The sequence below is a fragment of the Bos mutus genome, chromosome 15, assembly GCF_027580195.1.
Source record: "Bos mutus isolate GX-2022 chromosome 15, NWIPB_WYAK_1.1, whole genome shotgun sequence".
In the NCBI taxonomy this organism is placed as follows: domain Eukaryota; kingdom Metazoa; phylum Chordata; class Mammalia; order Artiodactyla; family Bovidae; genus Bos; species Bos mutus.
In genome coordinates this window covers 29,338,664-29,360,026 of record NC_091631.1, presented here as the reverse complement: position 1 = coordinate 29,360,026, position 21,363 = coordinate 29,338,664, and the positions used below count along the sequence as shown (strand labels likewise).

Sequence of the window (21,363 nt, the reverse complement as noted above, 5' to 3'; positions counted from 1 at the left end):
AGCTGCTGGCCCACCATAAGGCACAGCTCCAAGGGGCATGATTCACAGAGCTAGAAATACAATATGATTAGTGCCCCCTTGCTGGGCACCCCATGGTTGAGGTTGGGAATCTGCAGGGTGGGACGGCTGGCGGTAGGAAACGGAAAGCAGTGTATCACTTGTCCTGCTGGAAGGAGGGACTAACTATCCCGGCGGAAGGTAGCGGGGTGGGAAGTGGAGGCAGGAAAGGCCTCCTGGAGGAAGGAGATTCAGGCTGGGCCCTGAAGAACGGCATAAGCCTACCCAGTGGGGCTCCACTATAGATTAACTTTCACCCGGCCTTTTCTCACCAAATGGGAGGGGTGTCTGGAGGCGAGCCTGGGCCTCCTCAGCAAGACAAAGTGAGTTCGTTCACCCTGGCTGCCAATTTCCAGGAGGAAAACGAGACCCAGTGAGGAGCAGCGGTGCCCCTTTTGCACAGGCAATGATGACAGGTCTCAGAGTAGCATCCAAGTCTCCAGTCTATCTTGCAACTCCTTTCTTGGTTTGGAGCCCAGAAGGGGTTGACCCCAGAAGCGGCTGGTCTGGCACAGCCCCTGCAGTTCCTGCGGGACACGAGAGATGGCGACACAGAGCAGCACGGCCGGGCCGCAGAGCGCCAGCTCGCCCCAGAGCAGCCACCAGGGGCGGGGGCCGCGGGCCGGGCTCTGACGTCGGGGGCGGGGCCGGCGGCCGTGACGCGCGGAGGCGGGGCCGTGCGTCTTCCAGGCCGGGGCGGCGATTCATTCAAAAGGCGCGCAGCTTGCGCGGCCGCCCGGGCGCTCACCGACACGGGCCCGGGCACCGCGTCGACCCAGGAGCTGGGCTGCTGGAGGGGGTGGCCAGGTAAGGAGGTCGCGCGGAGCCCCAGTCCGGAGGCCGTTCCCCGCGGCAGGCGCCAGAGGGATGCGGAGCCGAGCGGCGCCCCCTGCCTCCCCGCGTCTCTGAGGAAGTTCGCCGGCGCGGCGGATGCCGCAGCCGGGCCCCGCCCCCGCCCCCCGCCGCCCTCGCGTCCTTTCGTCTCTGAGCCCCCCTGCCCGGGGGCCTGTGCGTCCTTCCGCCGCGGCTCCAGGCCCGGCTGTGCGCGGTGGGGAAGCGGCGGCGGGACTTGCAGTTTGAGGAGCGAGCGGGCCGCGGAAACGCCCCCGGCCCGGGAAACTTGGACGGCGGTACCTCAGTGCGGCTGCAGCGCGGAGCGGCCGGAGGGGGTTCTGAGCGGTGTCAGCCCGTGACTGTGGGCGACACGGCGCGTGAGGCGGCCCAGCCGGGGCGAACGTGTGGCCGGGACACTGGGCGGTGACGCCGGGCCGAGCGGGAGACACAGAGGGGCTCTGTGTGTCTGTGACAGGCAGAGTGTGTGCGTGTGATTGTGTGTGAGACACCCCGGGTCACTGGGGTCACTGAGTGTGTTTGTGTGTGGCCTGGGGCGTAACCAGGGCAGGGCCAGGGCCCTCGTTAACGTGGGTGAGCGTGGAATAGAAGGAGAGGGGCCCCAGGTGATTGTGAGAACCAGCCCCCAAAGCCTAGTGTGCTGTGGGTCAAGTTGTGCCGTGTGCGCGCCTGCACCTCAGGGAGATGAGTACGAGGTGGAAAGGAGGGACCTCAAACACCTGCTATAGCAGATGGGGGGCTGGAGGGAAGGGGGCTCAAGGGAGGGGACAAGAGTCTCTCCAGGACTGTCCCCAAGAGGGCACCCCCGCAGGAGCTCAGTTTAGCGAGGGTGTTGTGTCCTGAGTGACTTGCCCTGGCAGAAGGAGAGGGCCAAGGCTGAGTGGCATCTCCTGGGGTGCCAAGTCTGGCAGCAGCAGAGGGCCCCTGAGGTAGCCTCAGGCTCCACCCTTTTCTGTCTCTCTCACACACACACACACACAAGAAGTCTGGGAGGCCTGGCAAAGCTCTGCCCCCGGGTAACCTGTATTCTCACTGGGCCCAGGCATAGTCTTGCTCTCAGATCCCACCCTCACCGGGCCTCAGTCTCCCCGTCTGCACACTGAGGTGCTGGGCTGTGAACAGACTGTGAATCATCACTTTGGGATCGTCTATTGTTTTTGGGTCAACTGTCTCTGTTCTCCCCTACCTCCCTCAGGCGCAAAGACTGCAATGGGGGATGGGGGCAGGCAGTCTGCTAGGGACAGAGTGGCTCAGGGGTTGCACCCAGGTGCTGGTGACAGCTTTGGAAGCACACCTCCTCGAACAAAGCTGAAACTTCTGAAGCACAGACATGGACTTCTCTGGTCCCGTCTCCCTTCTTCAGTCCCCTTCATGGGGGGGAGAAGAGGCAGGTTCCCCGGGAGTGGCCTCTGATTTCGAGAGCTGGAACAGGGCCTCTTCACCATCTGGACTAGACCCTCCTGAGGCCCCCTCCCCCACAAGAGGATCTTTTAGGTCCCTACAAAGTGGAATGGAAATTTGGGGAGGTAAAGGGATGCCTGGCGAGGGATCTGGAAGTTCTCTCATCTGCTGTCACCCTTTGAAAACGTTGACTGCGTTCTGAGTGGGGGCGAGGGTTCCAGGCGCCATGCTGAGCAGTTTATGATGTGCTCTCGGTGAATCCTCACAGTGGTTCTGAGATGCGGTGACTTCCAGGGAAGGAAACAACCTCAGAGAAGCAAAGTGACTTCCCCAAGGTCACGCAGAGTCAGGTCAGTGCCAGGACTGGAATTCAGGCCTCCTACTCCTGAAGCCCTGTGAGATGCTTGGTGAGGGCCACTTCCCTTCACAATAAGCTGCTCATAGCGCATCTGCGCTTCCTTCTCTCAACCTGGGCTGGCAACGTGGCCTTGGCAGGGTAAATGCCATTGCGAGTTCTGAGTACAGTGTGTATTTGCATACATGTCTAAAACATTATGGGTGGGTAGACTACATGGCCTTTCTGCTCCTTCTCCTCTTCCCTCGCCCTGGCTCTCAGCCCCTAGCCAGAGGTCACCAGAAAGGCCTGTCTCTTGCCTTCTAGAGCCCGTAACTGGTTTGGGGAGAGTCTGTATAGCTCTTGAGGAGTGTTGATAGAGCTCTGAGGAGTGCCGGGCGTCAGCAGCATAGCCCAGGCTCCAAGAGTGGCAGGAGAATGGGAATCCCACTTAACCTTCACCATGCCTGTGAGGACCTATGCCCCATCCAGAGTTGTTCCAAAACCACCCACATGCTGCAGGAATTGGGGGACAGGCCGGGAGTGACCTTGAGCTTGTGCCTACACTCTCCGGGCCTCAGCCCAGAGACCCCTGCTGCTGTGTGGCTGAGAGCTGGATCTGGGGATTCGGGTGTCCCTCTGTCCTCTCTGGAACGACTGGAGTTGTGCTTCTTGGGGCAGATCAGAATAGCTGTCTTGGTCTCTTGGGACTGAGCCTGGGTTATTTCCATCCCCAGCAAAGAGGTGGAAATAGCTCAGGGCCTAGGAAGAGGAGGGCGAGGGGAAGGGTTAACCAAGAGTTAACCCCACCCTGTGCCCTGCCCAAGCCAGGCTTTTCTGGGAACTTGGGTTCCCTGAATGACAGGGATGGTGGGGCCAGGCTGGGTTTCCAGTGGGGCCCCAGTTGGGATTGGTGCAACAGTTGCTGGAGGGAGGTGCCTGTTTCTGGCCAAGGAGGGGAAGCTTTCTGTCCCCAGCCACTGCTCACAGGATCAGCCTCATTTTACAAGCGGGAGAGACGGAGGTTCTGAGAACTGCTGGAACTTACCCAAGGCCCCCACCACCCTGATGCTCTGGCTCTCACCCTTCAGGCAGGGGACCTACCTTCTATCCTGCCACATGTTCCCCAGCAGGCTGGACATGGCCCAGGACTGGGAGCAGGCCCAAGACATGCCTTCACAAAACCAGGGCACCTTTTGTGTTCCAGCTCTGGTCTCTCTGCCTCCATTTCCAGTCCCCACCCCTGCCCAGTGCCAGAGTGGCCTCCCTAAGGCAACCTGTACTTTGGGCCAAAAAGTACAGTCCAGGCTCATCACCCTGTCATTGAGGTTTTCTTTCCAGGACCTTTTTGAACTTTACATCTTCAGCCTTATCTCTCTCCACCAGATGCTGTGGTTGTGCTCTGCCTTTCCTTCTGCTGGCTCCCCTTTCTAGAACCCTCCTGATCATTCAGGGTGCAGCCCCACCCCCAGCCCCTCTCCCAGGAACACTCCCAGCCCAGTGTTAGTCCTTCTTCGTTGTGTGGTCCCTGTGCTACCTGCTCCGCTTCTCGCTTCTAGGAATAGGTCCAGGGGTGGATCCTCACGGGGTACCGCATGCCCAGCTGGGTGGGGCCAGCTTGGCCCTTATCCTCTCTTCTCCCGTGGTCATATCTGTGTTGGCCAGGCAGGAAGGAATGGCAGCCACTGTAGGCCGAGGGCCTACTGTGTGCCAAGATGCACAGGGAGGTTTGTCCCCAGGGTTTTCAGTGCTCCCCGGTGTGTGCTGGGGTTGGGGGTGAATCCTCAAGGTCACCCCTGTGTGTAGGGGCGAGTCTGGTGCTTGCTGTGGGCTCCTCAGGCAAGGGTCTCATCCCGGGCCAGCAGAGGAGGCTCCCCGCTGAGGCCCTGCTGTGTGCCAGGCCCTGGGTGCAGGGCTCCTGACAGCGGCACTGACAACACGTTCCCTTGCTCCCCAGGCTGCTCTGGGAGCCCAGACTCTGAGGTCAGAGGGGTCCAGTCTGAGTTTGAGTCACACAGCGGCTGGTGCTCGAGTCTGGCACTCCAGTTCCCGCCCAAACCCCAGCCCCATCTCTGCCAGACCAAGCTGAGGGTTGTCTGACAACTCTGGCGTCGGTTTTCAAAGAAGGACCAGGCACCTGTAAGGGGAGCAGGGAGTGGCGGTGCTGCTGCCCAGCCCCTGGCCTGGCTGGGCAAGGCCCACTCCCTCCTGTGGGGCAGCCCTTCTGCCAGGTAGGCTGTGAGGGTGGGCCAGAGGGAGAGAAATCTTGCCGGAGAACAGCAGCGGGGCCCCCCACTCAGGATTGGGGGTGCTGGAATGTGATCCCTGGCAGAGCTTAGCACCCAGCTGGGGATGGGGTGGCAGGGAAGATGGTGGAGTCAGTGCTGCATTGCAGCTGTATGTTCAGCCCTGGCAGGACCCTGAGGCCCATCAACGCCCCCTCCAGGTACCAGCCTGGAAAAGAGGGTCCGGGCCAGGGAAGCGACGGGCGGGATTCCAGTGTCACTGAGATCCTAACCCAGGTCTGCTTGCTGGAAGACCAGAGCTCTTTCCCAGGCCTCCCTGGGAAAGATGAGGGCTCTGTGAATAAGCTGCCCATGTGGCCATGAACATGTACCCTGGTTGCTTGGCACAGGAGAGAGATGGAAGGGTTTTCTGCAGCCTGTAGAGTCAGGGTCTGAGTGTGTGGGTAGAGAGAGAAGGAAGGAGGGCTTCCAGAAGGAGAGACCGGACTTGGACCTCACCCTCACAGTGAGAAGGAGCGATGAGCACAGGAATGGAGCTGTGCCCCACCTCCTGGAGCACCCGCTGCCTTTCTCCCTGATGGAGACATGACCAATGATGGCTGAGGGGGCCAGGAGAGGGATGGGGAGGCTTGGAAAGCTTCCTGCAGGAGGTGGCACCTGGAGTGAGGCCTGATCGTAAGAAGAGCCACTGTTCCCTGATGAACCGTGGATCCTCCAGCCATGCCAAGCGGTCAGCTGGACAGGCACAGTTGTCCCAAATTACAGAGGAAGCAGGCTTGGGGATGTAGGGCTGGGTCGTGACTACTCAGCCCTCCTCTCTTCTGTGACTTCAGCAGGTGTGGGAGCGGGTGGACACGGGCCTGTGTAACGGCTGGGAAATGGGCACCCAGGGTCCACCTGGGGAGTCCAAGACTCGTCACCCTTGCTGTTGGGACTGATGTCGGGTTCCCCAAGCCCCCGTGCCTGCTCCCGAGTCACTGGGTGACCTCGGTTGGATGCTGCTCTGTTCTGAGCTTGTCTCCTCTGGCTCGTGTGGGCTGTTGAGAACTGGTACTCAGGAGAGGTCTGGTCAGCCCAGGCCCTGGTCAGTACTACCCACAGTGGCTCCATTTATCCCCTCAGCATCCCTGGAGACAGGGACCAGAACCCCTATCTGCAGGGGAGGACCCTGGAGCTCAGGAAGGGTAATTGCCCAAGGTCACAGAGCTCCTAAGCGATGAGCTAGAGCTTGAACCCAGGTGTGACTGCTCTGGGCCCAGCCTCCCATGACCTCCATCCTCAGGCTGTTGGTTGGGGCCTGACTGGGATTGCTCGGGGCAGGGAGTCTCTTGCCTCCAGCCCCTTGAGTCTGGAGGAGCTGGAGGACAGGGCCGGTTGGGCCTGTGGTCTCCCCTTGGTTCTCGAAGCCTTGCCTGAGTCAGCCTGGTCAGGGTGACAGGGCAGGGCCTGCAGGCCGTCCTGGGACAGTAGTGATTGGTACAGATGCGCGAGAGCTGGTGGGCGTGGGGCTGGGCTGGAGCAGGGTGCGTGGGCGCAGGGGACTGCCAGGTCTGGGGCGGCCAGAGCAGGGGCTGCCCACTGCCTGTCCCCACTGCTCACAGGGAGACCTGTCTCCTTGGAGACCAGGTCGTGACGGGGCACTGCCAGCCTCTCTGCCCTGCAGCTTCCTCATTTGTGAAGCCTGGAACCCTGTCTTGGAGGCCTGGTAAGGGAATGGGCAAGTCAGTCAGTCAGTCAGTCAGTCAGCTCAGTTGCTCAGTCGTGTCCGACTCTTTGCGACCCCATGAATTGCAGCACGCTAGGCCTCCCTGTCCATCACCAACTCTCGGAGTGTATGCAAACTCATGACCATTGAGTCGGTGATGCCATCCAGCCATCTCGTCCTCTGTCGTCCCCTTCTCCTCCTGTCTTCAATCTTTCCCAGCATCAGGGTCTTCCTGGTAAGGGAATGGGCACGCAGTAGGTTCTTAGTAGCAGGCAGGGGAGCCCCAGCTCTGCTTTAGGAGGACTGTCTCATTTGGGCCCCAGGCTCAGCTCAGGGAGGGGGCAGGGATTGCTTCTACACTCAGACTGGGAGGGGCGGGTGGGCCCTGTCTGGCTGTCTCAGCCCTTTTCTTATCCTCAAGGGCCAATTAGCCACCCCCACCCCCACCCTACCTCCCCACCCCACGCCCCTGAGCCTCCCAGGGGCGGGCTGGGGCACAGCTGCTGCCTGGTGGGCGCTGGGGCAGGATTGAGGGGTCCACATTGCCTGGCGTCCTCACCCCAAGGTTGTGACCTGGGAGAGCTTGGCTGCCTGAGGCTGGGGTGGGGGTGGAGATGGGGGCGCCCTTCTCACTGAGTGGCCCCTTCATCAGTCCTGAGGAGCTGGCCTCCTCCCTGGGCTCTTGCTCGCCCCGGGAATCCCCAGGCTTTCCTGGGCTTCCTGCTTCCCACAGGTCCCAGTGCCTTTTCCTACTGGAGCTGGTGCAGACGAGGGCAGTAGGCGAGTCTGTGCAGGAAAGCTGAGAGGCCCCCACTGGGGCCACAGCTCCTTGCCGGGGGCCCTCCCGGGTGCTTCGAGATGGGCTTTCAGTTGAACCGCCCCGGTGTGCTGCCAGCTCCCTAGCCTCTGCCGCTAGGTTGGCAAACCCTCAGAACATCTGTCTTATACTGGGCCCCGGGCCAGAGAGATGTGGGAACCTGGCCTCCATCTCTGCTTTACTACTCCCTGGCTGGGTGGGGTGACCCACACTGGTGACCTCCTGCAGCCTCAGTTTCCTTAGGGATGAAAGAGGCGTGCTCACCTGTCCTGTGAGGAGTGGAGGCAACCCCGGATGAGGGCCTGGCCTGAGGGAATGAGGGTCTGTCCCCTTCCCTTTGAGGGCGGAGGATGAAAAGGAGACAGCGCCTAGCTGTGGGCACTGCCCTACTTCAGCCCCAGTTGCCAGGGAACCACTGGGTTCCTTGCTAACCTGGATTTCTCTATCGATGGGAAGCCTTTGTCTTCCTGCTTGGGCGCAGCCATTGCTGAGAGAGGCCTGTGTCTGGCTGTGTTTCCAGGCAACCCTAGCCTCTGGAGGCTGCAGGAGGTCACAGGCCATAAAGCCACTGTCGAGGAAACAAATACCTGTCTCCCACCCCCTGCTCCAGGTGGGAACCTGCCTCCCACCTCCGTCTGTCCAGCCCTGCCTCACTTGGCCGGCAGCCCAGCAAGCCCTCTGAGACTTGAGTTGTTCCATGCCTTTCGCTCCCCTGCTCACCCTTCAAGGCTCCCGTAGGCCCGGAGGGCGGGGGTAGGGGGTGGAAACAAAGGCTTCTCAGCTCCTGCCTAGACTTGGTGTGACCTGGGCTCCGCCCACCAACCTTTCTTCTCCCTTCCTGCACCCCCCACCTCCCCAGATGGTCAGTGTGTCTAATGGAGCACCTCCTGTGTACCAGGCTCCGTGCCAAGCCTTGTACATGAGTGTAAGAGAATCTCATTTGTACCTTGCACATCAGGTGTGTGCCATAGGCCCCTCCACAGTGTACACCAGAAACGGAGGCATGGTGAATGCTTACTGAGAGCTTGTTCTGTGTCAGGCTCTGTGCTGAGTATTTTTTTTTAAGAGGATTGATTGATTTATTAGTTTTTGGCTGTGCTGGGTCTTCGTTGCTGCACGCGGGCTTTCTCTAGTTGTGGCGAGCGGGGGCTGCTCTTTGCTGTGGGCGCGGACTTGTTGCGATGGCTTGTTACCTGTCCCGTTGTGGAGCACGGGCTTCAGTAGCTGTGGTGCTGGGCTCAGTAGTTGCGGATAGCTGGCTCTCAGGCCCCAGCACACAGACTAGGCTGCTTCGAGGCATGTGGCGTCTTCCCGGACCAGGATCGAACCCGTGTCCCCTGCAAGAGTCTGTTGGCACGCAGACTCTTAACTACTGGCACCCCTGGGAAGCCCTGTGCCGAGTGTTTAATGTGAATTCTCTCTTGTCCTCACAACGGCCCTCTGAGAGATGGGGAGCGGGGGTGGGGTCCACAGCCGCAGAGCCAGTGAAGAGCAGAGGAGGAAGGCTGGTTCTCCCCGAGTTAGGCAGGGGCTTCAAATCTGGGTTCAGTGCCCCCCACCCCAGCCCCACCCGCTGGGCCCCATAGCCGTCGGCCTGCGCTCTGGCCCTCTTGCCCCTGGGAGAAGCTGGCCCCGCTCCTGAGCACCTCTTCTGATCCCCTGGTTTGGGACATGCCTCTTCAGGTGCTGGGTGCCGGGCATGGGGGTGGGGGGCAGCACGGCAGTGGGGAAGGGGCTGGGTAAACAGGATGGTCACACCCAGGGTGACAAACCCAGGCACAGGTCGGTGGTGGTTGGGGCCTTCCAGGGGGATGCGGCTTCCAGCGAAGCTCTGAAGGGCGGGTGTCGGGTGATGGGAGAGGGTTCTGGGCAGAGGAAGCAGCAGGTCCCAGTGCCAGGGAGAGAGGCAGGTGTGGGGACAGAAGGTAGTTCAGAGCAGCTGGCGCTGTGGGGAGGCACAGGCCCAGCCCTCGGCGTTGAGACACCTAAGCTGCAGGTCGGCCCACCGGAGGCCATGGCGGGGCGGGATGGGGGTGCGGGGGCTGTGAGAGGAGCCTCTGTGGAGGCGGGGAGGCGGCGTCGCCGGCCGGTGACCCTGTGAGCTTCAATTCTGGGAAAGGGGAAGCTGCTGGGGCCTGAGGAGGCTGGGTGGGGACACAGCTTCCTCTTTCTCCTAGGCCTGCAGGGCTACGCTGCTCTGGGGCTCTGGCACCTCCTGCGAGGGGCCCTGGTCGCAGCTTTCCTTCTTGGCTTGCTTCCAGGGAATTTCTGGTCCTAATTGTTTGGGCCTTTTTAGGAGGGTGGGGACGGGCCGTGTGTGAGAACCCTCTCCCCTCACCCCCCAATATCGCCATGTTTCATGGAGGCCTCCGGCTCTAGACACTGGCCGGGGAGGGCTTTGTGGTGAACGAGACAGACGCCCCTGCCCTTGCTGCTGTCTGTGGGGGCAGACAGTAAACAAGCAAACAAATAATTACAAACCCTGGCGGGAGGCGCAGAGGGAGGGGGGGGTCACAGGACCCACATCAGGCTACGTCATCTAAACCTCGGGCAGCCCTGCTCTGGGGATGAGCAGCTCCCACTTCCAGATGAGGAGACTGAGACCCATCGAGGTGAAGCAGGGGCTCAGGTCCCGCAGGGAGCTGGGGACTGTGGGGAACAGGCGCCAGGCTGGCTTCTGGGAGGAGTGGCCTCTAAGCTAACTTCCTTTTGTGCCCCCGGGGCCCTGGGGGTGGTTCTCCTCTGCCAGGAACCCTGGGGCCAGAGAGGACCACCGTACCAGCTGCCACCCCTTTCAGGGCCTCAGTCTGCCCATCTCTGACAGCCCTCCCCCCAGGAAGCCCTCGGGAGGTGCCCCGAGGTGCTGGGCTTTGGAAGGTCCCTGATTGCCCTGCCTGCTGGAAGGCAGGGTTGGGGGGGGTGGAGGCTTCACCCACTGCCCCCCTCCGCCCACCCAGCCAAGGGCTTGATGGGAACTTGCTCTTCAGTCAGCGTTCCAGGGCTCCCAGCATAGGTGCTGGAGGCCTGGTGGGGAGAAAGCTCAGAGGGGAGTCAGAGCAGCAGGTGTCCGCGTGTGCAGGGGGTTCTGGGTGGCGGCCAGCAGCTGCCTGACTGGACAGGTCCACCGGGGGCTCAGGCTGAGTGTAGGGGCCCGGGGAGCTGCTAGTAAGTAGAGACTCGGGGCGGTCAGACTGGAGTAAGTGCTGGTTTGGGTAATTAGAAGGCTCGTAATTAGAAGGCATCAGGCACGAGTGTCTGTGAATGTGCCAGAGGGGGCCCTCGCTGGCTTTGAGTCTGGGCCCTTGGACCCCACTTTCCTCCTGGAAGTCTCGAGATCAGAGCTCCCCGTCCGTCTGGAGGTCAGCAGCTGCACAGCCCCTGCCTGCGGGCACAGGTCACCCAGCAGGTGCCAGTCACGGGGTGGGACTCGGGCCGGGGTGGGGGGACCTCTCCTCTGTGGCCAACCAGCCTCTGACTTTCCACACCTCCCCCAGCCCTCTGGGCCCACCCTGGGGATACGGAGGGGTGCTGGGGCTGGACGGGGCTGTGGGGCTGGCATTGAGGCCTTGGGACTCAGGGTCGGCTGTGGGTGAGCTCCGTGACGAACAAAGGAGGGAGCCATGGAGAGATGGGCTGAGTGGGAGCAGGGCCTGGGAAGGGGAGGGACACGTGTCACCCCGCTGGAGGAGGCGCCAGTGGAGGCTGGGTCAGAGGACGCCCCCCATCAGGTGCTGATGGCCAGGCTGCGGCGTTCACTGTGCTCCGTGGCCGGACCTTCTGTCCTGGGTTTTCCCTTGAGCTGGCCTTGGGCCGAGAGCCCCCGCCAGTGACCTGGAGAGTCCCGAGGTTGGTGTAACTCAAACCCCCGGTCCCACGAGGTCCGTACCAGGCCAGGCCCACAGCACGGCCGGGTCAGTTTCCTCTGCCTCCCCCTTCGAGTGGGAAGTCCTGGCCGCTTGTAGGCCAAGGGGCTCTCCTGTGGCCTGGGCTTTACCGCGGGCAGTGCTTCTTCGGCCAGGCTGCCCGTCGGACTCTGAGGCTCCAGGCAGGGCCCCTCCAGGCGCTGGGCTTGGCTGCCCGAGGCTGCCCCACGGGGGTCACTGGCTGCCCGAGACACTCTCCCTCCCTCCCGAGCCTGGAGCGTGGCCTCCTGGGGGGGCATCACGGGACTCCCTGGCTCTGCCGCTCGTCCCTTTTGTCATCTAAGCCAAATCCTTCTCCCTGCTCTTCAGCCGTGTCTGCCGGCTGGAGACTTTTCTCCCGGCACGGCCAGTGCCCGCCACACTCCGTGCCCTCGTGTGCCACGCTTGGTGTCTTGGCCCTTCCCTCTGCCCGGCACGGTTAATCTGTTGGTCGTAGGTCTTCCTGGGGTGTGAGCTCCCTGAGGACAAGGGGCGGAGTACACAGGAGGCGCCTGGGAGAAGACGGAAGGCTTGAGTGCGGGCTGCGACGACCACCCTGTCCCCCGTCCCCGCAGGTCTGCCCAGGGCTCTGAGGGGCAGGCCGGGCACTCTGGAGAAGCCGGCCAAGGGTGGACAGTGGGCCCGCGGGAGGACCAGGGCTGTGGTGGGGTCGGGCTGGGGGAGGCCACGCGCAGGCGCTTTGGGGGAAAGGACGTCTGGAAGGGCCTCCGGCAGGAGAGGCCTTAATGTTGGGCTTTGAAGTGTGGCGGAGCAGGCCTTCCTTGGAGCAGAAGCAGCAAGAGTGAAGGCAGGCAAGCAGAGAGGTGGGCTTGCCTGTGGCCCCCAGAGTTCTGAGAGGCGGGAGCCCTGAGAGCTGGGGATGTGAACGGAGAGGCCCCTCGTTCCTCCCACCCCCGCCCCAAGCTGTCGGTCCCTTCCTGCCACGCTTCCCTGCTTGGCCTGGGGCAGCTGGCTGTTCGTGGACGAGGCCGGAAACCCCCCAAGCCCGTGCTGCCCTGCGAGGCTGCCCCAGCCTTCTGCCTGCCCACACCATCTCCCCACCTTCCCTCCCGTCCAGCCCCGTCCGGGAACACACGCTGGGAACACAGTGGCCGCCTCTTCCGTCTCCACCCGCTGGGGCCTGAGGATGAAGCTGAGCCCGCCACCCTGGCCCCTGTCCTGTCTCCTCGTGGTGAGTGGGGATGGGACAGGGGGAGGCGTGACCTGAGCCCTCAGGAGCCTCGTGCTGAGGTGGGTTACGCAGCCCTTCCTTTGAGGAGCAGAGACAGTCTGGCCCACTCCTCTCTTGGTGCCCCTGGCCTCCCAGTGCTTGGCACGAGCTGGAACCAGGTCTGGAGCCTGAGGAGGTCCCTCACACCCACCATGTGACATTCCCTCTGCCCGTCAGGGTAGCTGGCTCAACCCTGCACCTGTCCCAAGCTGGGGCCCCATCAGAGGACTGGAGAAGGGGGATTCAGGGCAGATAGTTCACACCTGGAATGGGAAAAGAGGGCGCTCCAAGAGGAATGGGTGGGATGCAAATTGAGACGATCCTTCCCTTGGGACCTGTCGTGCCCTCTGTGGGTGCCAGGCTGTGAATGGGCTGGCCTTGCATGGCAGGGAGGTCATAGAAGAGGATATGGTCCCAGAGCCTCGGCCAAGGGCCAGAAACACCACCTGTAGACTCGGCCCGAGGGATGATGAAATGAGGCTGGTTAATGACGTTTTCAGCCGTGATGTGGGGGCCAAGGCAGCAAGCAGGAAGTGGGGCGGAACTTGAGAGAGGAATTTGGAAGAACGTCCTCCTCATTGTCCAGGTTAGCTCCAAGGCTGTGACTCAAAGACCCAAGGGTTCGAGAGCCTGCCCTGGCCCTGTCGGGGGCTTTCTGGCACTTTCCAGAAGCAGATGTGCTCCCTCCTTGCCTGGGCAGTGGCAATGCAGCAGGGCTGAGGCAGGCAGGTTGGACTTGTGCATAGGGACTGCAGCTCGAGGGTGCCCCGAAGCCTGGGGGCGGCCCAGGAACCGGAGGCCCCTGTGCCTGGGGCGGCAGGTCGGAGGGCCCGCCGCTGCCATGCCCCAGTGCTTTCTGCCCCCTGAGTGTGTCCTTCCCTGTGTCCTTCCAGCTGCTGCCCTGGCCTCTGGCCACTGCCACACCGACAGCCCCTCAGCAGTGCCCACCTGGGCAGGAGCCCAACCTGGTGAGCTCGCCCTGCCCGTCGGCCTCTCCTGGGAAGACTGAGGGCCGGGGCAGGGAGCCCAGGCCTGGCTTCTGGCTCTGTTCTCACTCTTTCCCTCCTGCAGGAACCAGGGTGGGGCACATTATGTAGGTCCTGCCCCCCAGGCACCTTCTCGGCTTCCTGGGGCTCTCGCCCGTGCCAGCCACACTCACGCTGCAGCCCTCGAGGGAGGCTAGAGGCCCAGGTGGGCACGGCAACACAAGACGCACTATGTGGAGACTGCCAGCCTGGGTGAGCCATGGGGTGGAGCGAGGGGGTTCATGACCCGGAGGCCAGGACTTGAGATCCTGGGGTCCCAGCCTCACTCACCCCTTGAGTGGGCCTCAGACTTCCCATCTGTGAAATGGGGTGGGTCGGGACCGGTGAGGGTGCCCGTGGGGAAGGTCCAGCCTCTCTAAGGACGGCCTTTGGGCTTCAGTGACATCTTCCCTCCCTGCAGGTGGTTCTCCCCTGCAGAGGCCCCCGGTGTTCCCTGCTGGCCATGCTCCCGGACCCCTCTGGGTGGCCGCAGCTGTTTCAGTGAGTGCAGACGGGGCTAGGACTGGTGGGGATGTGTGGGAAGGGGTCTGGAGAGCTTGAGCCCGAGGGCCCCTCTGTGTCCATCTGGGGCAGTGGGATCCTCACTCCCCTAGCCCAGGGTATCCAGCAGGAGGTGGTCACTTGGTCCGCTGGCTGTCTCTTCTCTCTCCATCTCCGAGGGACAGAGACTGTCACAGCTGGGGGCTCACGTCCCAACCCGTCTCCTGTCCTTCCTTCTCCCCCTCAAAACGACCCACATGGACGAGTGTGAGCATACACACTCACACACGTGCACCTCCTCTCACCCGTGGAGTTGGTCACTTTCTGAGGAAACCAGCTGATGGGCCAGGCTTGTGGAGAGGCAGGGTCTGGTGCCCTGTGCCCAGGCACGTGTGCACCACTGCCTTTTGTTTACGCTCTGGCCTAGATGGGGGCTCAGGGTCTGGCCATCCTGATGGTCAAGTGGCCAAAAAGGAGGGGGCTGAGCTGGCCTTGGCTTCCCCAACGTGGTGGACAGTGGGTGGCTGTGGGCCTATCAGTATCACAAATCCCACCCCTGCCCCGTGACTCAGCCCTGGGCCTTGCTGAGTGTCTGCCTCTCTGCCTCTGTCCTGCCTCCATCCTCCGTGGTGCTCAGAACGGGGGCGACGGGCCCGACGTGGCGTGGAGGTGGCCGCAGGGGCCGGTGGTGCAGGGGAGACGCGGCAGCCTGGGAACAGCACGCGGGCAGGCAGCCCCGAGGAGACGGCTGCCCAGTACGCAGTGATCGCCATCGTGCCCATCTTCTGTCTCATGGGACTGCTGGGCATCCTGGTGTGCAACCTGCTCAAGCGGAAGGGCTACCACTGCACGGCCCAGAAGGAGGTCGGGCCTGGCCCCGGAGGCGGAGGCAGCGGTGAGGCCCAGCCGGGGGTTGAGTGGGAGGCGGGTTGGCCCAGCCTAGCTCAGCTTGGGGTCACCTGAGGCAATCTACTTGGCCTGGAAGGGTGATCAGGAGAGTTTCCTGGAGGTGTGGCACGTGGGCAAACTGATAAAGTGGAAGGAAGGCTGAGATGGCCCAAGGTGGCAACTGGGGCAGAACAGGCAGAGAGGTCAAGGGGCTGCAGTGGGATTCCCTCCCAGCTGGAGGAGTCTGGACCCCTTTGGGGCTGCTGCTGTGTGTGTAGTTAAAGGTTAGACTGCCTCCTGAGTACTCAGGGTGACCTCTGGCCTCTGGCCTGAAGGGCTGGCAGGGCAGCTGACCTGGACAGGCACCATGAGAGGCTCCGGTTTCAGCTCCAGGCTGTGGTTTGAGTTACAAGCCCTGGAACCAGAGGGAAAGACATGCTCGTCCTGCCCCTCCCCTAGGGCCTTAGAGCCCTTTTCTTTTTTCCCTTACCCCTCCTTGGCCAAGTCAAGATTGAATGGTGCCTCCCATGCCAGTCCCCTTTCCAGCCCCTGTCTCTGCAGGGCCAGGAGGGGGACAGGACAGGAACTTCGGGCAGGCCGCTTAGCCTGGAACCACATGTTTTCCTAGGACTCCCTTTAACTTGCTGGCTGCTGCCTGGGTGCAAGTCCTAGGAGCTCTGCTGCTGGCCCAGGATTCATTGTATGGCCCATTCTCGTGCCCTGGAGGTCTGGGCCCTTGGTTAGTTACGAAGAAGACAGGGCGGTGTGCAGGGCATGACAGGCCCAGAACGGCAGAGTGTGCTGGGGCTGGCGGGGGTTCTGGGCAGAGAGGCCACACACAGCTCCCTGAGGCTGAGGAGAGGGCAGGCCCTGGGAGAGGCTGGTCCCCCACCCCACACACTCTGTGCAGGATGGTGGAGTTCAGGTGGCCCTGAAACTGCTCAGCACCTGGGGCTGCCAGGTGCAGGGAGCGGTGGTGCTGAGCAGTGAAGGTGGTAACAGCTCAGAGCCAGAGCTGAGGCCCTAGACGCGCACACACCCGGGCCTGGGGCGCCCTCTGCTGCCAAATCCTGGCGTAGCCGGCGAGCAGCAGCGTGTCCCACCCGCTTCTTCCCTGGAGTCGTGGTGGTTCTCTCTCCTCCAGGGACCAACCCTGCTTGCCGGCCTGAGGACGCCAGTGAGGACACCATTGGGGTCTTGGTGCGCCTGATCACAGAGAAGAAAGGTGAGGAGGGAGGTCTGGCCCCATCCCCGCGCCAGAGCGCTGCTCTGCCTCTCCCGCCGGCGCGCCTCGGGCAGCCTGGCCCTCTGACCGTGTGGCTGGCGGTGCTGCCCCCTTTCTTGCTCGGTGAGCGGGGGAGGAAAAGGCACACGGCCGGCGCTGGGGAGGAGTGAGTGGGCAGGGGGCCGGTGCGGGGGCGGGTCCTCCCTGGCTGCCCAGAGCCAGGTTCTGAGAGCAGCTGCCCACAGAGAATGCCGCGGCGCTGGAGGAGCTGCTGAAGGAGTACCACAGCCGACAGCTGGTGCAGACCAGCCACCGGCCTCTGCCCAGGTGAGCCGGCAGGCGGGCCCCCGACAGCAGGTACTCGGCCTGCCTCCCGGTGACTCGGCCCTGGGGTGCGTTTCCCCTCCTGTCTCTCCGGGGTCTCCTGGGCCTGCCCCGCCCCGTGACCCTCCCGCCTGTGTTCCCCACAGGCTGCCCCCGGGCCTGCCCAGCATGCCGCACGTTTGCCCGCATCGCCAGCACCTCCACACCGTGCAGGGACTGGCCTCGCTCTCGGGCCCCTGCTGCTCCCGTTGTAGCCAGAAGAAGTGGCCCGAGGTGCTGCTGTCCCCTGAGGCTGCAGCTGCCACCACTCCTGCCCCCAGACTCCTGCCCAACCCAGCCAGGACCCCAAAGGCCGGGGCCAAGGCCGGACGCCAGGGCGAGATCACCATCTTGTCTGTGGGCAGGTGAGGGCACAGACCACAGGTGACCCCTGACGGCTGTGGGGGAGGCAGGGCTGGAGGTCGATCTGTGGGCAGCCCCACCCTTCCTGGCCTCAGTGGGCCTCTCTTTGCAGTGGGGGTTGCCAGGGTCCTCGCCCTGATAACACCTGGGCCCCCATGACACCTAAGAACCTGGTCACACACAGCCTAGAGTTGGGAGCCCGGCAGTGGGCGAGAAGACATGGGGAGGGCTCAGGCTCTGATCCAGGAACTTGCTGTGCAACCCTGGCGGGTGCTGCACTCCTCACACCTGGGGATCCCCCTCTAACGGGGGAACATGGCATCGCCACTCCTCACAGGTTCCGTGTGGCCCGAATTCCCGAGCAGCGTGTGAGTTCAGTGGCCTCCGAGGTGAAGACCATCACAGAGGCTGGGCCCTCAGGGGGTGAGCTCCCCAACTCCCCACGACCTGGCCTCCCCAGTGAACAGCGGGCACTTCTAGGAAGTGGTGGAAGCCATGCTAAGTGGCCAAAGCCCCCAGCAGAGAACAAGGCCGAGGTGAGGACCCGAGTGGGAAGGGGTCTTGTCAGCACCTGGGCCACTTCCATGGCGGACAAGGCAGGGGTGGAGGTCCACAGGGCGCTGGGCAGGGGCTGCTTTCTTGGAGCCAGAAGCCCCCTGACAGCTCTGATTCCTCAACTCTGTCCCCCAGGAGAACCGCTATGTGGTCCGGCTAAGTGAGAGCAACCTGGTCATCTGAGGAGCTGTCCCGTCTGAGGACCCTGCAGCCCTGCCCTGGGCGGTTCCGAGGGCTTCCTGGAGGAGGGGGAGCTGCAGCTGGGCCCATGAGGATCCAGAAACGCCAGCAGACAAAACCGCCAAGGCCTGGAGGTGGGAGTGTCCACCCCGGTGAGGAGACAGGAGGCCGGCCATCGGGTGCTGTGTGCAGGAGCAGGTGGAGGCCCCCTCCCGTCCCCGCCACCCATTTCCCTCCCGCAGGTCCTTGAGCCTGTGCCCTGCCCTGACCTCTGCTCCACCGGGCGGCTAGGCCTTGTGGTGGGGAAGGGCCCTCTGCCTGGCACCCCTGGCCCCACCCTTGCCCCTGTAGGGGGGACTTCTCCCTCCTTTTCTGACAGGTCCTATAAAGGACCTGGGCTGGGAGCTGAGTTTTGGGTTCTCGTCCAGGTCAAGCCTCTGGCCATTACTGGGTCCCAGTTCTTTCGACTGTGAAGTGGGGGTAGCGGTGCCGCGGCGCACAGGGCCTTCCCGCCTCGCAGGCTCTGGGCTGGGTCGTGGGGGTGGAGAGCTCGACTCCACACTGCCCCTCCCACTAGTAGCTTTATCTGACCCCGTTTTTGCTGCTTCAGGCCCTCTGCCTTCAAGTCTCCCCCAGGGCTGCCTGAATGTGGCTCTGCATACATAAGGGGCCTAATGCATGTGCCTGCCTCTGCCCCTGCTGTTTTTATTGAAACTGAAGAAACAGACTTGACCTGGGCAGGACTGTGGTGCAGAGCCCCAGCCACCCCCACGATCTCAGGCGCTTCGGAGGGAAGTGGCGTGTGCGACGGGGCTGGGAAGGGGCCTCTGGCCTCGGTGGTGTGTGTCCCTGCGGTGTTGGTGTTTGTCCCCTGGCCTGGGCAGTGCAGGCGACTGCTCCACCTCCGTTTCCACACTGGCTCCGCAGTCTCGTTATTTATGTGGGGCTGTGCAGGCACGGGCCCACGGCTGTCCCCGTTTCTCTTATTTATTGAAACTTGGCTGTTGTCCATCCTTGTGTCTCCATACTCATCCATTGTTGAATAATAAAAATGTGGGAAAGTAGTGTCAGGAGGAGCTGCTTGTCCTTGTGCCTCTTCCCAGGTTGCCCATTCACTGCATAGTTCTGTGTCAGGCCCTGTGTGTGGGACATGCCATCCCTCCCCTGGCAGTGTCTGCTGTTTGGCAGGTGGGGCACCAGATGAAGTGGGGCCAGAGGTGGCCTCGCAGGTCATCTGGCCTTATCTGCCCTTGGGTAAGGAAGAGCTGCAGTCCAACCATAGGTACAGGCTTCAGGGAGAGGGGGTTTTTAGTTAATTCCAGGTTCTTTTGGTGTTTTGTATTGGAGGAAGGAGACGTATTTAAACACTAATGGCAAAGAGGCTCAAGGAGAGGCTGAAGAACCAAGAAGTGATGCCTGGTGGAATCCAGGGTGGGGGTGGAAGGGGACACCCTGGGAAGGCTCAGGCTTGCTCCTGGGAGACGGCAGTGGCCACGCTGGGCATATGCCCGAAGCCTGACTTCACATGGGGCAGAAGCCATGGTGGGGCCCAGCCTGGCAGCTGCGAAGACTCCTGTCCTGAGGGGAGGCTGGGCAGATTCAAGTGGAGACGCAACCTCTCCCTTCCTCTCACCTCTCTAGAGCACAGGCTTCTCTCTGCAGCTTCTCAGGTGGGCAGGAAAGGGAGGGCACCTCTGAGGATTCAGGAGACAAAGTATCACCTGCTCTCAAGAGGGGAGGGAAGGATACAGGCTGGACATCAAGAGGAATTTTCTGGAGCATCAGAGGTTCAGCATCATCTAGATATCAAGAGTCTAGAACAGTGTTGTAGGGGACCAACGGGCACCAGTGCACCCAGGGAATGTTCCCTGGGGCCACCGTGGTGCTGTTGGTGTCCCTATTCGCCAGGGTGTGGCTTCTTAGACTTGGCTGCCCCGAGCCAACCAACCCCACTTCACCGAGTGCCTGGATGACACCCTGAGATGAGGATGAGATAGTCCCCTGGGTCAAAGGGGAGGCTGACCCTCCCACCCTCTGGCCTCCGTTCCCAGAGGGAAGCTGGACTCTGGTCTCTGGGATGAGGCACATACAGATGCCAGTGAGGGTGGAGACTGAGGCTGGGTCTGAGCTTCCCAGGTGAGGTAATGGACACCCATCTCAGTGCTGGCCCCTGGGGTAATAGGCACTGGTCACCTCCAGACCACGCCTGCCACCCCAATTTCCTGCTTGCTGGAAGGTAAGAAAAAGGAATGGCTCTGGCCCCAGTCTCTTCACTTGATCCTTGGGGATACTGAAGCCACCTCCCAAAAGGGAGATGAGCTGAGGACCAGCTAGGGGTGCGTCTGATATGGTTGACCCTGAGGACCCCCCTCTCACCTGGAAGCTTTCCTGGCTCTAAAACCTACTCTTGAGCTGAAGGTAGGCCGAGGCTGCTGGCAGGGTGGGAGCTAGAGGACAAGGTGGGGCTCTGGGTGGCCAATGAGGACAGTTCTGAGCTTGACCTCTTCTCACTCTGCTGCCCCTCCTCCGTGGGCTAGAATGGTGGGTGCCTCGGCCCAGGTCTCCGCCTCCCACCTGCTCCTGGAGCCGAGTCCCTGGACAAAGTCCCCTTCCTGTCCAGGAGGAACTGCTGTGACAGAGCCCAGGAACATCGTCCCCGACCACACCTGACACAGCTTTCTGCCCCCACAGGGGAGGGAGGTTCTGTGGAGGCCCGGGGTACAGTCTGGCGGAGAGGGCCCCAGAGTGTTAGTTATAGCCAGGGCACTTAGCCTCTTTGGGCCTCAAGGATTCTCCCCACTTGAGGAAGCTGAATACTTGGGAGGCTGGTAGGGCGTGGACGGCAGGAGCCAGGCCCTAGGAGGAACAGTTGCCGCGATGACCAGGGAGGAAACCCAGGCCTGGACCAGGACAGTGGCTTTGCCCAGAAGGGAGATTAGAGATGTTTTGGACATAAATAAAGCTGATAGCACGTGACGACGACATGGATGGAGACCACATTATCACCCTCAGCCATCCTTCTGGGCCCACAGACCGCTTAGCCCTGTTAAGTGGATGTAGGCACTGCCTCCTCCAGGGTGGGCAGGAGAACTTGGGGCTTGGTACCTGTGCTTTGGAGCCAGACCAAGTGTAAGTTCCAGCTCTGCCCCTCACTAGCTCTGTAACCTTGGCCAAGGTACTCGCCCTCCTCAGCTGCTCCCCCTCCCAAGGCCAGGGCTACCCACAGGGCTCACCTCCTGTCCTGCCGTGAGGATTGCCAGTCACCAAGCATAAAGCACAGCACCGGCCACACGGTGGGCACTCGGCAGATGCAGCCTCCATCATTCACGGCTTCCCTGCACTCCTGTATCACACACCTTAGCCCCGGCCCCTGACCCGGAGATGCAGCGTATCTGTAGGTATCGCTTGACTGGTGAAAAAAAGTTTAGAATCAACTTGGGAGAAGCCCAGGGGACACTCACCAACCCAACAGGTGTCTGTGTCTCCCTCTCCCAAGAACCACCAGTCTGGTCACTCCAGACTTTTTTTTTTTGGAAACTTTTTTAATAGTTATTCAATGTTCTACAGCTTACAGTAAATATCATAGTTACAAATTCTTGGCTTCAATCTTTCAGAGTGATCACTATCTGATCTTCAAAACAAAACGGAACAAAAACCCAAAAGAATCCAAAACAACAGAACAAAACCAGATTTACACTTCATACACACAAGCGAGGCC

General features: G+C 61.9%; 1 protein-coding gene across 2 annotated transcripts; it reads left to right on the top strand.

Annotated features, from left to right (window-relative positions):
* The first annotated feature begins 741 nt into the window (after positions 1–741).
* On the top strand, positions 742–18,721 carry RELT (RELT TNF receptor). 2 transcript variants are annotated; one of them, XM_070383760.1, is made up of 12 exons: positions 761–864; positions 11,772–11,889; positions 12,393–12,506; positions 13,439–13,513; positions 13,617–13,783; positions 13,992–14,071; positions 14,709–14,966; positions 16,104–16,184; positions 16,430–16,511; positions 16,655–16,912; positions 17,248–17,446; positions 17,601–18,721. In XM_070383760.1, the coding sequence occupies exons 3-12, from the start codon at positions 12,462–12,464 to the stop codon at positions 17,646–17,648; spliced, it is 1,293 nt and encodes a 430-aa protein (XP_070239861.1). In that variant the 5' UTR covers positions 761–864; positions 11,772–11,889; positions 12,393–12,461; the 3' UTR covers positions 17,649–18,721. The 2 variants fall into 2 exon arrangements, with proteins under 2 accessions (XP_070239860.1, XP_070239861.1); XM_070383759.1 differs by lacking the exon at positions 11,772–11,889 and having other exon boundaries at positions 742–864.
* The last annotated feature ends 2,642 nt before the right edge of the window (positions 18,722–21,363 follow it).

Coding starts and splice junctions, on each gene's coding strand:
- RELT (XM_070383759.1), top strand. CDS start 12,462: ATGAAGCTGAGCCCGCCACCCTGGCCCCTGTCCTGTCTCCTCGTG. Junction 13,784..13,991: donor TGTGGAGACTGCCAGCCTGG/GTGAGCCATGGG, acceptor CCCTCCCTGCAG/GTGGTTCTCCCCTGCAGAGG. Junction 17,447..17,600: donor CAGCAGAGAACAAGGCCGAG/GTGAGGACCCGA, acceptor TCTGTCCCCCAG/GAGAACCGCTATGTGGTCCG.